This window comes from Cyanistes caeruleus, chromosome 1 (assembly GCF_971803275.1).
Source record: "Cyanistes caeruleus chromosome 1, bCyaCae1.hap1.1, whole genome shotgun sequence".
Taxonomy (NCBI): Eukaryota; Metazoa; Chordata; class Aves; order Passeriformes; family Paridae; genus Cyanistes; species Cyanistes caeruleus.
Window position 1 is genome coordinate 88556472 of NC_141701.1, and position 21556 is coordinate 88578027.

The 21556-nt window shown below is 41.8% G+C and overlaps 2 protein-coding genes across 25 annotated transcripts in view; both read right to left on the reverse strand.

Moving 5' to 3' along the window:
* Positions 1-8077, reverse strand: part of MAK (male germ cell associated kinase) — a 30612-nt gene extending 22535 nt beyond the window's left edge. For 8 of the 24 annotated variants that reach the window (XR_015290421.1, XR_015290417.1, XR_015290416.1 and 5 more), the window contains exons 1-3: positions 7951-8077; positions 2355-2692; positions 613-667 (exon numbers count right to left, since the gene is read on the reverse strand). Coding sequence is in view for 18 of the 24 variants with exons in the window: in XM_086901757.1 (XP_086757883.1) it covers positions 613-667; positions 2355-2455 (156 nt within the window). In the remaining 6 variants the exon portion in view is untranslated. Of the gene's footprint in view, positions 1-612; positions 668-2354; positions 2693-3804; positions 3892-6299 lie in introns of those variants that run through there. The other 16 variants (XR_015290426.1, XR_015290418.1, XM_023919737.2 and 13 more) reach the window with 10 other exon arrangements.
* Positions 8078-13408: 5331 nt separating this feature from the next.
* Positions 13409-21507, reverse strand: GCM2 (GCM transcription factor 2). The gene is made up of 6 exons (XM_086901841.1): positions 21316-21507; positions 20666-21170; positions 19146-19398; positions 18688-18800; positions 17138-17263; positions 13409-16914 (listed from the first exon to the last, which is right to left on the reverse strand). The coding sequence occupies exons 2-6, from the start codon at positions 20705-20707 to the stop codon at positions 16033-16035; spliced, it is 1416 nt and encodes a 471-aa protein (XP_086757967.1). The 5' UTR covers positions 20708-21170; positions 21316-21507; the 3' UTR covers positions 13409-16032.
* Between the last annotated feature and the right edge of the window lie 49 nt (positions 21508-21556).

Below are 21556 nucleotides of genomic sequence, written 5' to 3' on the forward strand. Positions count from 1 at the left end.
AGAAAACACATTGGATTTTTGTTTTTTTCTTTCCTTTCTCTTTGCATGAAACTCTCACGAAGAAGGATTCTCTTACAGATGTTTGTTTTGGACATACTGATTTGAGTGAAATCTCCAATAAGTTAAATCTAAGGCCTTTTAATTGGGAGCTTTGTATACACAGAAAATCAGATGCCCAAAACATGGAATTATTTGGAATTTAAGCCCAGGTTTTCAAGTGTTATTCTATTGCTTGGCTAGCCAAAACTCCCAGTGCTTTCTACAGATGCCCCAAACACAAGATATATGGAATGGTTACAGAGAAAATCTGAAAGTAAAATTAAACTGAAGGATGGTAAACCACAGAAATACACACATACAAAATGAATTTATTTTCTTTTCTCAATGGCAAGAGGCTTGGCCACGAGACATGGCCACTGCTCGAGAATAATGGGATATTCCACAAATCAGCAGGACCTTTAAGAGTGCCAGCAGCCCATGGTTTTGTGACATCTGTCAGCATTTACATGTTCACAGAGTTTGGCCTTATGCTTGGACATGGTAGTAGCCCTTTTTCTTCATGCAAGCCTAACCAGACACTTATTTTTAAATGCAGTATGTTGACCACTTTACCTTGACTTCTCTCAAATTCATACATTCATCCCATGAATAAAACTTTCTTTTCATTCTGAAATAAAGCCCGAGATAAAGTATTTTCAGTGAACAGTACAGAATGCCTTTAAAGTTAGAAAATGTAATTTAGGTTTTCTAACTTCATCTATACTTTGAACTCAATTTAAAACATTCTAGCATAGCCATCAACAACATAATAAAAATCAAAGTCAACACTTAGAATTGCTAAAAATTTACAGTCATTAATCATCAAACACTGAAACATATTTTTAAAAGAGTACAGCTACAGACCATGTTACTCCAAAGTAAAAGGGACATAAACCTGCTTTGTATCATTTGAATTGTGCTTTTAGCAATAAAGTATGCAACAATGACACTGCACATATAACATGGAAAATCACGTCTTTATGAATAGGTTGGAAACCTATTCTAGGAAAACAAAAAAAAATTAACTTTTTGAAATCTGCAAAATATCTGTTATAATTAAGCATCTGACTTGATCAGTCATTTTAAAAATCTGTTCCAAGATATTAATTTCAAAAAGAAAGGTTACATTTTTTTTCAAGCAACATCATAGTTTCTAAACTAACTGTTATACCTAACAGTGTAATACATTTATTTGTAAGTCCTGCATACATCCAAATGTGGACGTTTGGTGTTGCTCAGATCTTGGGATAAAAATGTGAATGTCATTGCTGTGTTTCGGTAAAGTTTTAGCACTTAAAGTGAAGAGATTTAAACCCAAGATTTTAATTTAGAATAAGAGTATCTACAAGCAAAACTGTGCCCTCTCAAGTCCCAAACCTAAAAATCATACAGCAGAATTCCAAATCCTGAAATCACAAGAATGAACCACTTTGTACAAAATGTTGTTCCTTTTGCTAAAAATAATTAAAATAATCAACTGGAGATTTTTTCTTTAGCTTAGATTATTATTAACTTCAGTAACAGTACCAGCAAGATATGGTGGAACCTGAAATACTCAGAAATTCTTAAAGAAAAAGTCAATAAATTATATTACAATTATCTTACTGCAGTAAATCTATAAATGAGAGAACAAAGTCTGAGCAAGATACAATTTCTGGTATTTCAACTTACACTTTATATCCTGCTTGCAACTCTCTAGGAATACAAGGGGAACTTCCCCACACCTTGAGCAGAATTTTTCTTGTTTCATAATCATCTTTTAAGGAAAGTATGACAATGCTCTTGATTACACAGAACACAAGTTTATTAGAGCCAAAGAGACAACCTTTATTTACCTGCTTAGATTGTTACTGTTATTTATCACTGTAGCAACACGTGAAACTTAATGCAATACTTACAAAGATTTGGGGAGCTGGGATGGAATTTCAAATCTACCTGTTAAGATTGCTATTCCTGCAATTTATACAAATAACCTCCCTAATTAATTGCATTCACTTTTGCTTCTCCTTTGGAGCTGGCATAATGACATTTTTAGAAGGAAGAATGTTCAAAATGAACAAAAGCAGCATGCAATTTTACAAGCCAATCTAAATCAGTAAATTAAACTTATGTGTCTCTCTATTGATCAGTTACCAGAAATCTGACTCACAATCACTTCGTTAAACATCTTAATTAAAGCAAATAATTTTGTTATGCTAATTTCCTTTTAAACATGGACTTTTTTCTATTCTACACAAATGGAAGACAACAATAAAGTCAAAAGTGAAAAATCTAAGATTTTGCAAGCACCTTTACTGAACTGAGATGCTACATACCTTTTGATAGCCACAAGTTCTCCCGACTCATTGCTCTTCCCCATCAACACGCTGCCATAGGTGCCATCACCCAGTTGTTTCATAATTGTGTAACGATTCATTTTTTTTTCAACTCAGACAGCCAAAAGCTTATAAAATGCTAAATGTCTTCTGTTTTATTAAAGGGTTCTGTGTTCTTTGATTGTCTTAAGAGAAATCTCCTTCCAGACTGTTTTATGTTGGTGAATGTTTCTCATAACTGAGCAGGATATTCACTGCTCTCTTCCAAACTATAGCTACTTTGAGATCCAGTTACGAAGAAAGGGAGACAGAAGAACATGGTCATTCTCATACAGATCCTTAAAACAAACAAACAAGAAAAAGACTAAGCAGTTTTACAGTACTTTAGGAAAGAGACACTACTATTTGTATCAAACAATAACACCCTCCAGAGCCATATGTGCTCATTAAATAGACTTAGATGTAGTTAGTACCCTTAAATTTTTCAAACCACAGAAGGTGCTTACTGTACAATTAGGGTTAGAGAAAAGAGAGACTGGAGAGTCAAGGCTACTGTCATAATAACTTAGAATCAGCAAAGTGGTTTTAAAGCTGGTGTATTATGAGGGAAGCCCTTACTCTGAATTTGCAGACAGCAGCAGCTTCCTAAACTATAACAGAGGCACAGCTGAAGTTTTGGAAAACATAAGGATGAAAATTTTGCAGAGTGCTGGGGCAAACTTAGGTTCTGAACATTGTGTTTTGGATTGGTAATACAAGCAGGCTTTCTATGCTAAATAGTTATTAAGGAAGGGAGGTGGAGGAACAAGATAATCAGTGCATTCTTACCCACATGAATTGTTTGTTATTAATGTACATGGACATCTTGCTCTGAAGTTCACATAATTCTTAGGCATGGTAATGGCTGAAGAATTAAGTTTATTATTTCATTTTACAAGGCTTATAGAGAGAAGCATAGAGCTTACATGCACTGGTATGGAAGATTAAATCTGAATTGTCATTTGGAAAAGAATGCATATTGAATAATGTTGAATTGCCAAATTTTACTCCATGCAAATATTAATTTGAATCCCAACCCAAGTTTAAATCTGAACCCCAGCTTCCATTACACACAATACTATCAATCACCGAGGCTTTTGGTGATTGCCTGATGGCAAGTACTTATACAAATTCACAAAAGTCACTCACTTATTTATGCAGGACTAGGAAAAGCTAACAACCACTCTTCGTACCATTTACTTGTTTTTACTTTTACTATATATATACTTCAACTTTATATATATATATATATATATATATATATATATATATATATATACTCATTTTTACATTTACTATATCCCAAATGCTAATACACAAACACTGAACATTAACTGAATAATAGCATTCTCTATCTTTTGCCTCTGCTGTCTGAAAATACAAAATAAAACTCAAATCAATGGGAACACACCATCAGTCTACCTTTATAGGAGATGAAGAAGACAGCATGCAACTCTCTAGTCCTTATCCTTATGCCAGAATTAGCCACAGACCGGTCTGTTCAAACAGATTAAGAAACTCTGATTTAGCTGATAACAAGACTCAGGCTTGAGATTTACAGACCTGGCAAAATAACAACAAAATTGGCTTTTCAAGGAGTGTGAAATACACATTCTCAAGGAAACTAGCCTGCTATGTAAAGGAAACAGCTGCCTGGACATTAGACCAATTAATGCTAAGCTGTTCTTAGTTGAAATGCTGCTTCCTGAAAGAAGTCATAACACAGAGTGTTACTACTCCCTGTTGCTTCTGTTTCCAGGAAAGAATCTCACATCACCTGTCAAGATGCCAGTAGCAAGTGGCCTAGTGGACACCTCAATTTATAATCTTTGCACCAGGCAACCTTCACTCTGACAGGGAAAGTTATAAAAAAGCTTTTTTCCACATCCATCTACACTTCCCCTCCCCTAAAACCACAGCTATAGTGAAATAAGAATTGTAGTTCATAGTATATTCTGGAACAAAGCTAAAAAACAGATTTAACAAACAGTAACATAGCCACCTCAAGTTATGACTAGATTTTAGATTAGATTTTCATATATTTAAGCAAATTGTTTTTCTCAGAGTTCAGCTTTATCATATTCCCCAAAATGTCTGCATGCACTCTAGTCTTTAATACCATCAATAATACCTTTTTACAAGGCTATTTGCTGACTCTGGTAATAAGCAGATGATCAAGTGTGTTTATTCCAAGTTAAGATACATTCTGCATACACATCTTGCAAGTTGTCAATGGTTAGCTCAACATATATATTAAAAAAAAGAAACCAACACAAAAACCTTGAGGGAATTTTTACACCCATTTTAAAACACAGCATCACATCTAAAGCATCAGCATGTGTATGTATTTTGTGTACAGATTTACAAAGGCATACCATGTGAAGTGAAATGTAACAAGTTTTGGGTACTCGTGTTTCTCTGTTTCAACAAATATCATCCTGCATTGTTTAAGGCTTTTTTTTTTTTTTTTTTTTTTTGAGGGGATTCAGCAATATCTGCCACAGATGGCCCTAGCTTGAACTCCTAGAGTTACATTAAAAAGTTGGAGAATTTGCATATATTTCATTCTCAGCCTTTTGCTCTCTAATGAAGTGGGCCAAAAGCGACACGAGGAAAACTTGTATTTGCAATAAACAGAAAAAGATCTAGGTACAAACCTTAAGTTTTGACCTTTAAATCCTCTAATTTTGGTCCCTAAATCCTATCAGCTTTCCAAGCCATTCTCATTGGAGTATATATTAATCATATGCTTTTACAATTATTCCTTTTGTCCAATTCTAATATTTTGGTACATGCAATCAAAACAACCTCACATAAAATTTCCCTCCAGAAATTCTGTGTAATACAGGACATCACAGACCCAATTATGCATTTTGTGTGTTCTGTAATATATTTTATTGCCTTACTCCTTTTCTGCTGTATACTTTAATTTTTAGGGTACAAAACCACCTGATCATGTAAAGTACAGAAAAGTCAACGCAGTCCTTCAATGATCAACTGGAAGTGTCAAATCCACTCCATGGAAATGCACAGAACAAGGTGTGAAAACCATTACCCCAATAACAATATCTGTGTACCTTCACACCTACCCCACACTGACATGTATTGGAATTACAGAGCACGATAATTAGAATATAAATGCTCCAGAAACTCACATTTCACTACAAAAGCCTTCTGCATACTTTGTTCTTTACACCACCCATACCCAGCTCAGGTGTGCAATTTTTTCTTCAGTGGTCTAACTGTATTTTCTTTTTCAAATCTGCAGTTCAGTTTTGTCCTTTGTACCAACCTGAGGAAAAGCAAGGGCCCAACCTCACTTTTCTGGTGAATATTAAAGGCATATTAAAATATGCCTTTGAAGTGGCCTTTTCTATAATAATGCTTATATGATATTATTTCCTCAGTGATGCAAAGCTCTAAAATGTAAAATTGTCATAACAGCTACCAAACAGATGAGAGAAATGCTGGTCTAAACAACAGCTTGCCCGATACTCTTAATGACATACTGCGCATAATCTCTTTACACAGTATTAAGGAAAGATTAAAGCCAGGGACAAATAGAGGACAAAACACAATAGCTTGACAGAAACTATAATTTGTGTAAATTTAGTGAATCTGAACAAGTACTAGAGAATTGAGACAAAACATTGCTTTTACTGTATTACTGGTGTTTTAAGCACTAGCAGCAATTTTATATTATTTTAGATGTCTGAATTACATTTCAAAATGTAATGAATAGCAGCAAGTCACCTACATTTCTTATATACATATAATAGGCTTTACCAAGAGTTCTGCATTTGCATCCTAAACAAACTACTCTCAAATAACTATAAACCAGGATACATGACCCAACAAGACCTCCCAAGCAAAAAAGCAAAACACTCACAACCCAGTTTTACCAACCTGTTTACAATAATTGATGAAATTACCAGAACTGTTTGCGTGGCACAGTATTGTTCTCAACGATCAGAACTGGCAGTATTGCACAGCACAGAATGCATGCTGATAGAGATTTTAAAATTTTTAAAAAACCAAAACCAAATCCAACACCAAATCCAACCACAAAACAACAGATTTTACTATAAAGAACCTTCTTGGTAGTGACTGTATATTACTAAAGCTGCCAGTAATCATGTCCCATGACAGGTGGATCCAGTTCTTGAGATTAACCTCAAATCCATTACTCTAATCAAAGACCAGCAGTCATTTAAAAGCATGACACTCAGCTGCAAGAAAGAAGTCAATAACATTGACAACAAATACTGATGCTTTGAAATAGACTGCCCTAAATTATTTTTTTAAGGCCCTTTAAAATCTCATATATTGTTCCACTTGTGTGTATCAAGCATTCAAAACAGGGCATTATCAAATCAAGAGCTCCAATTTGCTCTAAGTATTTTTCCCTGTTTTGTTCCAAACCAGCTTTGGTTTCAAACCAAAATTATTCACACCAATTTTTTCAGCAGATTATCACCATGCCAGCAAGGCTACCTCTTTCTACCCCCAGGAAACCCCTTCCCACACTGCGGTACAGCAAGTTTCAGGATAACAATGGTTTCAGTGCTACTGGAACTTCAGGTCTCCAGTTTTGGGCAGCATCCAGAAGGAAAGTGAACCCCTCATCTTTCAGCATCTGCACCACTGTAAGTTTCAATACAACACAGAATCGTTATGGTTGGAAGGGACCTCTGGAGATCATCTAATCCAAACCTCCTGTCAAGGCAGGGTCACCTAGAGCAGGTGACACAGGAACATACCCAGGTGGGTTTGGAATATCTCCAGAGAGGGAGATCTTCCATGGCAGCCTGTTCCTGTGCTCTGCCGTCCTCAGTGTAAAGAAATTCTTCCTCATGTTGAAGCGAAACTTCTCATGTTTCAGTTTATGGCCATTGCTCCTCATCCTGTCGCTGGGTACCACTGTAAAGAGTCTGGCACCATCCTCCTGGCACCTGCCTTTGAGATAACTACACGCACTAATGAGATCCCCTCTCAGCCTAGAGACTGGAAACAAATGCTTGTTTCCATTTCAGTTCCAGCTGGTGACATTCAGCCGCCTCCCAAGTGTGCGCAGGGACTTCCTTAACACTCACAGCGCCAAGGGGAGCACGGCGCTCCTGCCGCTCACTCAGGCTGTGAAACTCGGCACCGCCCGGCCTGCGAGTTTCACCCCGGTTCTCCTAGACAAAACTTCACCTCCTCTCATTAACCGCGGACCTCTCGGGCCGCCAAGGCCCTGCTCTACGCTCCCGAAGCCAAAGCAGGCAGGGTGCGTGTCCCCGCAGGCTCCGCACCCACGCGGCGCTGCCGCTCCCGAAGCCCAGCACTGCAGCGGGGCAGCTCCCCCCACACACGCGAGTCCACCCCGCTAGCGACCCCCGAACCACGCCGGGGCCGGCAGCAGCTCTAGGAACGGGGCTCCGAGCGCTCCCGCGGCAGCCCAAACCAGCACCTCCTCCGTGCTGGGAGGACCCCGAGAGGCCCAGCCCCCGGGGTACGGGCGCTCTCCAGCCCCGCCCGAGGGGCACTCGCCGCCGTCCCGCCGCCCCCCACTCACCGCGGCGCTGCGGGCGGAGCCAGCTCGGTGCCGCCGAGCCCCCGGCCCGCCCGCCGCCTCCCTCGGCCGGGCCGCTCTGCCCCGTCACCGGGGCGACGGGCGCGGGGCGGGCCCCGGCTGAGGCGGGCCCCGGCGGGCTGAGGCGGGCTGAGGCGGGCTGAGGCGGGCTGAGGCGGCGGCACCGCCCCCCCGGCCCGGGCACGGCTGCCCGGGAATGCCGGCTGGAGCGGCGGAGCTGGGAGGCGGTGGATAAACAGCGCTGTGGGGAGCGGAGCCACCACCCTGCTGGAAAGGGAGCGGTGCGCAACCGGAGCCGAGCCTGGCGACCACAGCCACGTCACGGGTTCCCTGAAGGTGGCCCCATGATACGCGACAGTCCTTATTATAATTGCTGCCATAGTAATTATATATTGAGTATATATTTGGTGCTCTGGTGAAGCCCCATCTGCAGTGCTGCATCCAGCTCTGGGGTCCCCAGGACAGGAAGGACATGGACGTGTTGGAGCCAGTCCAGAGCTGTGTGCTCTGTGATGCTCAGAGGGCTGGAGCACCTCTCCCATGAAGACAGGCTGTGAGAGAGTTGGAGCTGCTCAGCCTGGAGAAGAGAAGGCTCCAGGCTGACCTTAGAGTAGCCTTCCAGTACCTAAAGGGAGCTTTCAGGACAGATGGATAGAGTCTATTTACAAGAGCATGGACAAAGGGATAACGGCTTCAAACTGAACGAGACTAGATATTAGGGAAAAAATCTTTACTGTGGTGGCGGTGAAGCACAGGCACAGGTTACCCAGGGAAGCTGTGGATGCCCCATCCCTGGAGGTGTTCAGTGCCAGGTTGAATGGGATTCTGCACATCCTGGTCTAATGGAAGGTGTCCCTGGTCATGGCAAGGGGGTTGGAACTAGACCATCTTCAAGACTAGATGATCTTCAAGGTCCCCTTCCAATCCAAACCATGCTATGATCATATGAAATAAAGCTACCAGCTAAGCCACAGTGTACTTAGGATTTGTACAGAAATTCCCACCTGTAATATTCACAGCTGCAGTGAAACACGAGGGATTTTTTTTCCCTTAGCATTTTAAAAAAATATTTATTGTAAGCAATTTACTAAAAATGCATGTTGCTAATACTGATGCAGGGGAGAAACTTGAATCAGGCTCTGAGACATCTGGTCTAGTGGAAGGTGTTCCTGGCCATGGCAGGGAGGTTGGAATCTGGTCTATTCTAAATTTCTACATTACATGTATTTCTGTTACAAAAATAATAATGAACTTTCTCCTTAATCCTTTGTAATCTTGCATTTCTCCAGGGTGTACAGAAGGCACAGTTAATAAAAAGGGCATATTTAGTGTCTGATCCAGAGGTGCTTTTGGCAGGGGAGTCTCATTTTTAAACTTCAATTCTCAACATTAGCTTGAGCAAATTTTTAAAAAAAATTAAAAAAAAATAAATTTAATGTTTTTGAGAGTGGGGGACAAGAAAAGGAAGCGAACATTTCAACACCATTACTACTAGAAGCACCATGGAGGGAAAGGCAGAAAATTGCTTTAGAAATTCAGATTCTTATCTGCTTTGCCAAGCCAGCAGCTCAGGCTTGCTGAGCAAAAATGGGAAGCTGTCTTCATTTTACCTTTTTTCTCTCCCCTCCCTGTTCCTTATTAATTGGTGTGGTAACTTTGTGATTGTTTAAGAACTGCTGACAGATTAATTGATTCTGCCTCAAGTCAACTGGGTGGAACGTGGGGCTATGGGAATTGGTTTTCTGGAATTCAAAGGATTTGACCACTTGCACATAGCTTGCTGAAATGAAAGTACAAGAAAACAACATTATATTTTCTGAAACAAAATATGCCTGTTTCCTTTACTGAAATAAAACATCAGAGGTGACTGCCAGGTAAAATAAAGTTCAAAGGTGAGACTTGGACATGAGAAGGAAGAAAGTACCGTAACCCACGCAGCAGAATTCAGGCAAAGATTAAGCAGGAGCTGACTGTATGTAGCAAATAATTTAACTATGCATTAACCTCTAAGAATATGTTTGATCACTATTACATGGGTACATCCCTACCTTACATATGAGAAAACACCTCTCCACTGTCAGTGGAAATGATGCAGCAGTTACCCTGTGATGTCCCCTCTCTGCCCTTGTGTCATTTCCCCTCTCTACAGTATAGCCATGTGCCATGACTAAATTTCCTTTCCCAGTGATAAGCTCCCTCCTCTGGTGCTGCCACTCAATTTCATAAGAGTGGTTTGGGCTGGAAGGAACCTTAAAAACTATCTGATTCCAACCTCCCTGCCATGGCCAGGAACACCTTCCACTAGACCAGATGTCTCAGAGCCTGATCCAGCCTGGCCTTAAACACTTCCAGGGCACCCACAGCTTTTCTAGACAGCCTGTTCTATAGCCTCGCTGCCCTCACAGTAAAGAATTTCTGCCTAATATCTAATCTAAATCCACCCTGTCTCAGTGTACAGCCATTCCCCCTTGTTCTACATGTCCATCCCTACATGCCCATATAAAAAGTCCTTCTCCTGCTCTCTTGCAGGCTCCTATTAGGTACTGGAAGGATGATACAAGGTCAGCCCAGAACCCTTTTTTCTCCAGAGTGAATAACCCCAGCTCTCTCAGCCTGTCTTCATAGGAGGGGTGCTCCAGCCCTCTGAGTATCTCCGTGGTCTCCTCTGGACCTTGCTCCATCAGGTCCACATCCTTCTTATGCTGGGGGACCCAGAGCTGGATGCAGCACTGCAGGTGGGGTCTGACCAGAGCAGGGCAGAGGGGCAGAATCACCTCTCCCAGCCTGTTGCCACGCTGCTTTGGATGCAGCCCAGGACATGTTTGGCTTCTGGGCTGCTGGCACACAACAAACATCCCCAAGTCCTTCTCCTTAAAGCTGCTCTCAATCTGTTCTCCCCCAGCCTGCATTTGTGCTTGGGATTGCCCTGTTCCACATGCAAGACCTTGCACTTGGCCTTGTTGAACTCCATCAGGTTTGCACAATCCCACCTCTCTAGCCTGCCCGGCTCCTTCTGGATGCCATCCCTTCCCTCCAGCGTGCTGACTGCACCACACAGCTTGGTTTCATCATCAACCATGCTGAGAGTGCATTCAACCCCATTGTCCATGTTGCTGAACAAATGCTCTTGTTGCCTGTGGTACATTTCCAGTCTAATTGCAGTCACTTATAAGAGATCTGGCGTAAGCAAGGGGTTGATGTTTAAATAATTTCTGTATTAGTTTTGCACAAGAGAAATGTTCAAGTCTATGTTCTGTTACCAGGACCTTGCGTCTATCAATTATTAGTACTTTTTGCAATGGTCCCCAGCATTTAACACACTTGATGACAGAAAGGCCATAGACAGGACTTGCCAGTGTTTGAGCCAGGCTGCAACACGGTGTGGAGTTGAAGTACAAGCACTGCAAGCCAGTCACTTAACACTTCATTTTGTCATAAAGACAGGAGAGAGGTGCTGTCCTGTGCTTTTGCTGTGAACCAGGAAACTAAAGGAAAGGCAACAGGATGGAACAAAGAGACCCAGGATGTTTGTGAGCCCTGCTAAAGCACCTCAGAGAACATCCTTATGCACCTGCTTTCCTACTTCTTTTTACAAAACAATACATGCAGACCCACTGGTAATTTTCTGTTGAAAGAAACTCCTTTGGTTGTGATCCTTAAAGGTGTTGATGCTATGCTCAAGTGCCAGCCAAAATACCTGAAGCTGCCTTCTCCCAAACACCATCACAAGTGCCAGCATGCATGCTGTAGCTTATAGGGATTGTGTAAACTTCATTTTTCTGTTTGTTTGAATAAGATTGAGCCAAACAAGCAATGTTTCCCTGTGATACTTACTTGCACCTGTGTCATCCCACTGATCTTTGGGTCTCATGTGGACTCTTTCAAGCCTGGAGAGATGCTGTGTTGAAATGCACTCTCCATTTTGCACAATCTCAGGTAAACACTATCTGGTTCACCTTCCCTTTGCTTATGAGTGACAGACAGATATTTAACTTTAGGCATCTAGAACACCAAGGGCAGAAATCCAGGTATGGATAACCACTGTGAACTACTCATTTTTCAGGCAGAGGGATTTTAACAGGCCTAGACTAACTTTTTGCTCTATATATTGGGAGGAACCACTCCAACACTAAATGCCTCAGTTCTCTCCTTTTTGTCTGCATGTGACTTCTACTGATAAGGGTGGGAATGACATGAGCTTTCCTAAATGCACCCCTAGAGCTGTGTTGTGCATCCTATTAAATGGTGTCTCTCAGGAAACATAATCTACTTTGGTGAAAGCTGTCTCAGCTATAGCTTTGCCCCAAAAAGACACTAAGAAAAACCCCAAGAAACCAGAAGAAATCTCAGAAAATCCACATGAAGAAAAAAGTCTCAGATCATATTCAATTCTGTTGTGCTGGTGGTTTCTACTCATGGAACTGAGAGAAAAGTTTGTCTGTGTCTTTAAGGTGATAGTTTGTACCCCCAAATGAAGAGATGACTACTTTGGACTCAATAAGCCCCAAACAGCCAAGTTCCTGCATACTTTGTTTGTAGCATTTAGCACATTTGAAATGCCCTCAGATAACCTGCTTTTGGAAAAGGATCAAGGGCTAAGTAAATGGCTCAGACTCTCACTGGAGGTCTTTAGCAGGACTGGGTGGATACATGTGGTCATGGAGCAGGACAGTGTGCTAGGCTCTGTCCACCCCCCACGAGGAGATGTGACCATGAAGTGATACCACAGGTATTTGCATCTGTCAGGCATGTGGCACATGGCTGCATTTCAGGGGTACACAATTGAAATACATTGTCCTGGGCCTCTTGTCTCTGGGAGGCATCTGTTCAGCGTTTGGGCTTTTAACCTTTGCCATTGCAAGGCTGCTGTTTTGGTACAAAGGGCATCCTCAGCAAGAGGACAGATGGTGCTTTACCTCAGTAGGGCCCTTGTAACCCATTTGAAGCCAGAGCCCCAGGAAACTGACATTTGAAAGCACCTTCTCCTCTGCTCCTTCTGTGATTTTGCCATAACAGCTGGAATTTGTTAGATGGAGATGTCTGTCAGAATATACGGTACAGGCTGGTTAAGGGCTCCTCTCAGGTGCTCAATGCAGGACCAGAAACCATACTTGAAAGGGACGATTAATGGAAGAGAAGGTGCTTACTCAGGGACCATCTTGCTTCAGGATGCTGCTTTGCCTCAGGAACATGCTTTTAAAGTCAATGCTGCAGCTGTATAAACCTACAATGAGGCTTTCAATTTCAGTTTTTAGTTTTTTTTTTTTTGTTGATGTTACAGAAGCTCCCATTGCCTTTACATTTATGTATTTTGAAGAGAAAAACTGTTTACAGCTCTAGGCTTTTTCCATCTGATTTTTTATCTGTAAGAGGTAACATACAGCTAATCTCATCCCAGGCAATAGTACATGAGAGGAATCAAGGTAAAGAAAGACTGCAATAACCTTTAGAGTGGTTTTATTTGTTGTACTGCTCAGATAATGCAGCAAGGTAATCACCACTGTAGCTTTCCACTGTGCTTAAACCGCTGTCATATTTATTATAAATAAATCCACACCCTAAAAGTAGCATCTTAACACATTTGGCTGCATTTTCTTTACTGGTGTATAAATGTCTGCTTTAAAGGCTCGGTTTAATTGGATAGCATAATGATTTAAGCATACAACTACAATGACAGGTGTTATACCAGTAATGTAAACCGCATGCAACCCCCACAGATTGTCTGTTTTAATAGTGTGCACTATTTTAGTAGCTTGTGCTTGGATTGTGGTTGGCTAACTCCACTAAAATCCCTATAAAATAGAGAAATTTACAGCTTTAATATTTATCTTGATTTTTCCATCTGCAGTGAATCTTTCCAGCTTTTTTAGTCATTTTGTTTGGGCTTACTCCCCTCTTATACTCTTTTTCTCTCCTTTAAACTTATAAGGCTATGAGCCTTGATTTTTATTCTACATGTCAAATGCCTCAATATGACTTGGCATACAGCTGAGAAATCCCAGTTCTGTAAACAGGCTTAGTGTTATACATTCCTAAACTCTAAAATTCTGCATCAGACTTTCTGGCTAATAACTCACAAATCACCTTTTTTTTTCCTCTCTTTTAAAGGTCAGTATGTTGGCTAATTATCAAATTGATGTTGTTCACTTGAATCCCTTCTTATCAGTAATTTAAAACACTTAATAGAAGAATTGCCATAAGAGTTTAACAAAAGCCAAGAGAGATATACAGCAAGTACACTAGAGCTAAAAGACAAGATAAGCTTGCTGCAGGTGAATTAATTTAGTCTTTTTGTCAATTCCATCTTTGTCTGGCTTGAATTTTTAAAATGCTGAATAATTTACAGCTGAAACAGGATACTATTAACTAAATTTCTGTGGGACTGATTTTTACATCTCAGACTGAACATGTTTTTCATAAAAATATAAAAAGAAAGAAAATATACTACATCAGAAATAACTATTTTTTAACCTCAGATATTTGTATGGTATGCTTTGAAAATACAGTTTATTTACCAGGTTAATGATGGCTTCAGTGCACAGAATCTTATAATTCTAACTAGCCAGCTGCTCACATTACTTTACATGATGCCTTGTTTTTTACTGTGATTTCACATTTATTGAAGTACTATGGTAGTATGCTGCTTCTCAAAACACGGCAAAAATATACATGAGAGGAAAAAAAAAATTGTTCAAGAAGTTTAAGATACTTGCTAACTTAATTTTTTGACCCTGATCAATCTCCCGTGTCTACTTAGCTCCCTTACTCGGCACACATATTTTGGGTGAAGGGTTCTATTCCCCTATACTAGGCAGCTTTCAAAATATCTTTGGTTTTAAAGCAGTACTGCTCTGTTTTCTCTTCTTTCCACATTAACTAAGAATTAGTCGGTTTAGGGATGAATTTTGGAATGAATTTCCTTATGTTTTCTTTGCTCGTCTCTGTTTAGAGATCTTACTTTCTAACCTCTCTGTTGGCTGGTTGTTTAATTTCCAAAGCAGTACTGTCATGGGAAGCTATGATTACAGAGAGAAAAATGACTAGAAGTCCCTCAAGAGAAGGACCTGATGGAGATGGAGTGCAGAGAGGCAGCCAGGAAATGTTCATTTGACACTGACCTGTACAAAGCAGCTGGGATGTTGCACCCTTAGGCAGGATGAGTTGTATTCATGGTTAAAGACAATTCTGCACCAATAACCAATTGGTCTGACCAGCTTGCAGAGGCCCCTCTAAGCAAAAACCAGTTTCACTGTAAATGGTTTTCAGGACCACATAAGTTAACTCTGGCAGCCATGTGATGCTGAGCAGGCTTGGTGAGGGCTACCTGTGCCTTCCTGCCTCCAGGCTGAGTGTTAGAGGGCATCAGTTCCTGGTGCAGCTGCACTGGGCTCTCCTTCTTACATAGAAAGACTGGGTAATCTCTACCCTTGATACAGGGGATCAAAAAGCAACATGAATTTAGCATGTTTCATTTCTTATGTCTCAGGTTTTTCATTTCTCATTTCAGAGAAACTTGGCTGATCTTTCCATTCATCACAAGGATCATGGCAGGTGGACGGACCATTCAGGGGAATTATTTCTGCAAATTGTTTCCCTTCCACATTTCTTTTATTTCTTTCTTTCCCTGCCATTTCCTTCAGTTGACTATAATCTATAGTTACCTTCCTACTTTTTTTTCCATTACCTGGTTAGTCTTTTCTTTCTTACAGATGGAGTATTTCCTCTAAAAGCTTAAGGCATCTGGCAGGAGTTGTAGCTGCATGTGGATTGCACTTGCTGTCAGAGGAGGCTGCTGACTTCCAGAGGAGCTGTGCCTCCATATTACTTTCTCCAGGTGTGTTTTAGGCTCGGTTCCTTGTGCCATTTTAGAGATTGTGTGGGGCTTCTTTGAAATTAGATAGCAAAATATAATTCACTCAGCACACCGCTCCAGAAAAATGCGTTAGGGAAAAAAGCTGTCTTGATGTTCTGCTTCCTTACATCTCCTCAGATCCCAAACCACCTGGTTTAGCACAATAATCTGTTATCCCATCTGAAGGTATTTGCCATTTAGGCACCGTTTTGTCAGTATTCAGCACTCTCAAACCTCAGGGCCTGGCCTTCATGCTCAGCAAAGCTGTTCCCCAGAGGGAGCCCATACCGATAGCTCTCCATGCTCTCAGCCGGTTTGGATTTCGTAGGGATGGAGTCGTGCTGGTAGAGCAACGCTGACTTTATCATCCCAAAGTCTTCCTGAATCTTCATCCCTGAATAGATGGCACCCGAGACATTTTCAGCCACTTGGGTGTAGCTCTGGAGGTTTTTCATATCGCAGAGGTTGTCGCTGTATTTCAGCGTGGGTGGCTTGTAGGCCTGGTAGGACACCTTGGTGGTGGTGGTGATGACCGTCTGCAGCGGCGGGGCCATGGGAGCGGGGCTGGGACTGTACCTGCAGGGATAGTCCCCACTGTAGTAAGGGTGGGGAGCACTTGCTGGCATCTGCCCGTACTCACCCCGGTCTCCGCTGCCGGTTTTCCCCCACGCTGGTTTCAGTCCGTAATGTCTGCCAGGGTTATCAGAGCTCTTATCGTGGGTGGTCACGGCGTTGTAGTGAGGCCCGTTCAGACTGAGGGGGTCTGCATCAATGGCTGGACTGGTCAGATCTTTGTAAAATGGTGGGTAAGGACTTGAGCTTATAAAGGTAGGAACTCCAAACTCATAGTTGCACGGCCTGGGCATGTAGATCCTAGGATTTGGGCATTTAGGGTATGGTGAAAGCTGGTCCTCTTGGAAGCTGGCTGAGTCATAAGGTGCCTTGTAGAGGTCTGTGCTCTGCAGAGAAGGGTAGGACTGGGCTGGAATTGAAAAATTGGTGTCTGTGAAGATACCGACTCGTTCTGGGCCATCCATGCAGTGAAAATTCTGTAGGTTATTGGTGTAACCACTGCTGTCATGGTACCTTCCTGCCTGACAAGGAGAAGTAGATTTTTAAGGTACAGGAATCAATAGTGCCTGGACACATATGTCTCAGTACTTGTGCTGTTGCTACTTTCAGCCCCAAATCAACAGATGTAGCATGGTATAAAGGTTTGTTTTGCCCTGGGATCTCCAGTACATGCTTATCACACCTTTTTAATTTGCATAAGTAATTTCTGTCACCTTTTTTATTTCACTGATGACGCTGACTTACCTCTGAGTTTAGAGATCTCTTTTTCTGGGAGTGGTGGTAAGAGGACATTTGCTTCTTAACTGCACTTCTTCTTGCCTCTGCCTCCAGTTTACTCTCCGGCCGGGGGTGGTCATGGACTCCTTTAGCCTAAATTAGGATTAACTGAGAATTAGATGTGAACCTTAAAAGGGCTAAGATAAGAGAAAAGGCTCTGAGTAGTATGAGAGGTAGTCAGAGCATGGTCTGTGGTTTAGCACAAGAAAAAAGAAAGGAGAAACTAAACAAGGACAAATTCATTGTGAAAATAAATAGAATAAATCAAGATTTGGATGTAGATAGAAGGAAAAAGTGAGAAGTCAGTAAGGAGTACTGAGCTGATGAAGGAGCAAAAGTGCTATCTATGTTTGTGACATTCAGAATTAGAACCAAGGAGGAAAAAAAATAAATTTTGTTTGGCCAGTTTTCTGCAGTCCAGTATCTCAGTTCTGCTTTATAAGCCTGTATATAAATAGAATAAATAGGCTTTAAAGAGGTTTCGTGCTACAAGATGATAAATGTTCTCTTCAAGCAATACACCTTCTTGAACAGGACTGAAAATTATATCCTGGAAAATCATCTGAAGATGCTCTGCTATTGAAACATTTGTGGGTATGCAGATCTACCTAACCAAAGTTACACTGGTATGTGATGAAGTCATGGACACTACCATTTCCTTACTCATTTGCCTGAACAGATCTATATACAGTCCCTAATACACAGTAGGAAGCCTAAAAATTGCTTTTCTGTCTCAAGCAGAAATTAACTTCTAAGCAAGGATTTATCAAATTTTTTTGATAGTAAAATCTTCCAGCTTTGCATGTCTGTAAGAGAACATTTGAATAATATAGGAGCGACTCTGAGAATATGGCCAGGTTTTTTTCCATTTACTGAGTGGAGAACAGAATTCACTATTTGTGAGTCATGGGAAAAAATATATCCAAGAGAAAATGTGATCTCACAGAATAGGAACTTTTTGTTTACTTTTTGTTCCAATGTTGTTAAAAAAAAAAATCAAGATGAAATTTCAAATTTCAGCTAAGATTCTTCTTTTTCCTGTCAAGATTTTAAATCCTTCAAAATTCAAAGGCTAGTTTCACATGAAGTAGAATTTCATGATTTAAGTCATGCTTTTTTTTCATATTTATTTTAGTAGGAAATAAATAATTGGAAATAAATATTGGAGAGATCCAGTTGTCATATGCACCAGGGTACAAGACAACTTTTGTTCGTATTTGTATTCTGTAAACAGGAGAATTTTAGCCATCAGTGACTAACCACATTATTGTAGTTAAAACTGAATATTGCCAACACGTAAGTACTGCTTTTAAAGAGACATCCAAGCGTTATTGTTTTATTTGTTCTTATTATATTCATACTAAAGAGAAATTCAGTCATGGACTTCATCATGTTCATAATGGTCTGTGTTACCTAAAAAGGGGGGGGAGGAGGAAGAAATCTCTCTCTTTACAGGTATTATTTTGTATACTGGTGTAATTATATAGTGTGCACAAATACATACAGCTGCTTTCTACCTGGAAAAATATTGCTTTGCCATCAAGTCTCCAGAAGTTTGTGACCGGATAGCCGCTGTGTCCCCGGCAAGGAATCAACTCGAGGGCAGAGTTACAGTTGGGGCAGGCTTTCTCTGTGAACAGACAGAAAGCGCTGAAGAGATTGATTAAGGACAAGGATGCTGCCCGAGAGTAAACACAGCTCAAGAGCAGCACCGTCAGACCTCTCCAAAATTCAGATTAAAATGTATTGTCCAAGGAAATACAACATAGACTACCAAGCATAGGTACACGATACGAGCTAGAACTGCCCACTAGTTATAAAGTAATAATTTAAAGGATTTCAATCCATATCCCCTTAAATATTTGCAAGCAGACATTGATGAAATTTGGAATTAATCAGTCGTTGCAATTATGCCTTAGTCTGGAAACCGAGCCCAGATAAAAGAGCATGGCAGCTCTCTCCGGATGCCTCTCACTTTGTTGCTTCTGGCGAGCCTTGTCGCATATGGCGGGTCGGAGCTGCAGCCTGGCCCCGCCGGGCAGAGCACAGCTCCGGGCACACACCACCACTCCCAGGCAGGACTTCTTGAGGATCTGGCAGTTGTGGTTGTTGGTGTTGCGCATGGCCCAGCCGCTGAGGTGCCGCTGCGCGTTCTTCTCCTCGCTCGAGTAGATGAGCCGCACGTAGCCATCGGGCCACTCCTGGAAGGCATCGAAGTGCTTGGGCTCCTGCAGCAGGGTGGGTGGGGTGGGAGGGCGAGGCAGCAAGGAGAAGAGCAAGAGAACCTTATTAGTATATTAAAAAATGATATATTTTCCTTGTTATAAAGCACATAGCAGGGAAAAGTGTTTTTTCTATCACCAGACAAGCAGCAGAAAAAGAAGTATTGAAAGAATAGCTTGCTCAGATCTGCTCTCTAAAGGGGCCAGGGAAGTCAGAGATTCCATACATGAAAAGAGAGTCAGGATCCTTTCCTCTTTTGCATGTAACACAGTCTGTCGATACATATGCCTTTTACAGCGAAGTTACCAGCTATAAGACATCAGCCCAACTCCCAGAATTTACTGACTGGTCTACTATCAGTGTGCCCAGACAAGACACAAGCCACCCTGATCATGAGTTCTATTAAGTTCTCCTTGTTGTGGGACCATGCACCTGCAGGCAGGAAACAAGAAGTTTTAGCTATGGAATGTTTTCTTAAAGTGCATCTAATATGATTTGAATAAGGCTTTTCCCAAAAAATAGAGGTAAAAAGATTTGTCTTTGCAAATGTACTTCCAATATATGTATGGTGGTGCAAAGAAAGAGCGCTTCAGTTTGGGGTTTCACTGGCTTTCTGGAGTTCCTTACTAAAATGTAATTATCAGAACCATGAAAGAAGAACTAAGATTTTAAACTGCAACTATTTACAATGCAAAGCATATGTGACATATGTATGTACCACATGTGAGAGCAACCCCAGTAAACAGAAGTAAACTACCAGCATTTACAGCATTAAGAGATTCTATAATAGCGTGGGCTCTGTAAAAATAAACTCTAAGATCAAAAAAGTTTCAAATTAAAAAACACCTTTGAAACTCACAACTAGACAAAAGCAGAGTGCTCATTGGCATTAAATTGTGTGATGTGTTGCATCAATAAAACAAAGAAATAATTAGATAACTTGGATCATGGTAGTCAATTCAAGCTTCTGGTCAGCATTTCTTGAACAAGGAAGAGGGAGAGGGGGAAGAAGGTAACTAAATGAAGGTCTAAATGGAGTCACAGGTAGTTTTAGGAGCTCATATCCAGCTAGGCAAAGCTGTGTATCAAATTTATTACAAGTTGCTTTATAAAGACCACAAAACAAAACAAAACAAAAAGTGAAAAGGCACAAGAGAAATAAAGCAGAAGTAAAACAAAGCTTTGCTTAGAGTCAAGTTAGTTCCGCTGTTGCCCAGCTCTGCGTTAGAGCTGGACCGAGACTCTCCCCAGTACCTCCCACCCGTGAGTTACCTGCGGCAGCTTGGGGTCGTTGATGTCCCAGGTGAGCTTCATGGCACAGAGTGCCCGTGGGTGCCGATCCCGGTTTTTTATGCGGTCGGGGCGTCGCCGAGGTGTGTGCGGGGGAGCCCTGAGCCAGCCCCGCAGGCGGAACAGCGGCACAGCCACCGAACCCCACCGCGGCCCCCGGCTGGGCAGGAGCTGAGCTCCCCCTCCACAGGCGGCTTCCGCCACCTTCACCTGAAGTTGTGTGGTGGGGGATAGACAGAGGGGTTGTGCACGAATCCATCCCCCAGCACTGGGGGCCGTGACTTCGGCAAATTTGAGCGGGGTTTGGAAGTCTAACCCGGCAGCCGCGGGGCTCCGCCGCTCGCTCCCTCCCTCCCTCGGGGGGAGATGGGAACCTTGGGACCCGTCTCTGCCCCACCGGGATGCTCCTGATCTTGGATTCTGAGCGTGGCTCGGAGCTGCCCGCAGCTTGTAGAGCCTCCGGAGGGAGGCAAAGATGCTGAATAACCTGGACGTAAACGAAATCGGAGTTATTTGGCAGGTTTCCCCTTCGCGCTGTGCTCTGTAGCACCTGGTTTAAAATGCAAAGTTGATTTTGGTGCTGTATTGATAGGCACATTTTAACTTATTGAACAGTCACAGTTTTTTGTTACTCTTTTCTTTTCGAAAGAAACAGCCATGGGGGTCTGAAGTTTTTTCGGTTGGTTGTTTTGTTTTTCGGGATTATTGTTTGGGGTTTTTTTTGGAGGGGACAGGTGGTGTTGTGGGAAGGAAGGAGGGAGATTGAGTTTTGGTGCGGAAAACAGAAAGAAAAAAATTATCCGCGGCAGCAGAGACCGAGCCATGGAACGCCGAGCGCTGCTATTACCCTTTAAACGATCCCACCTGTTCGGA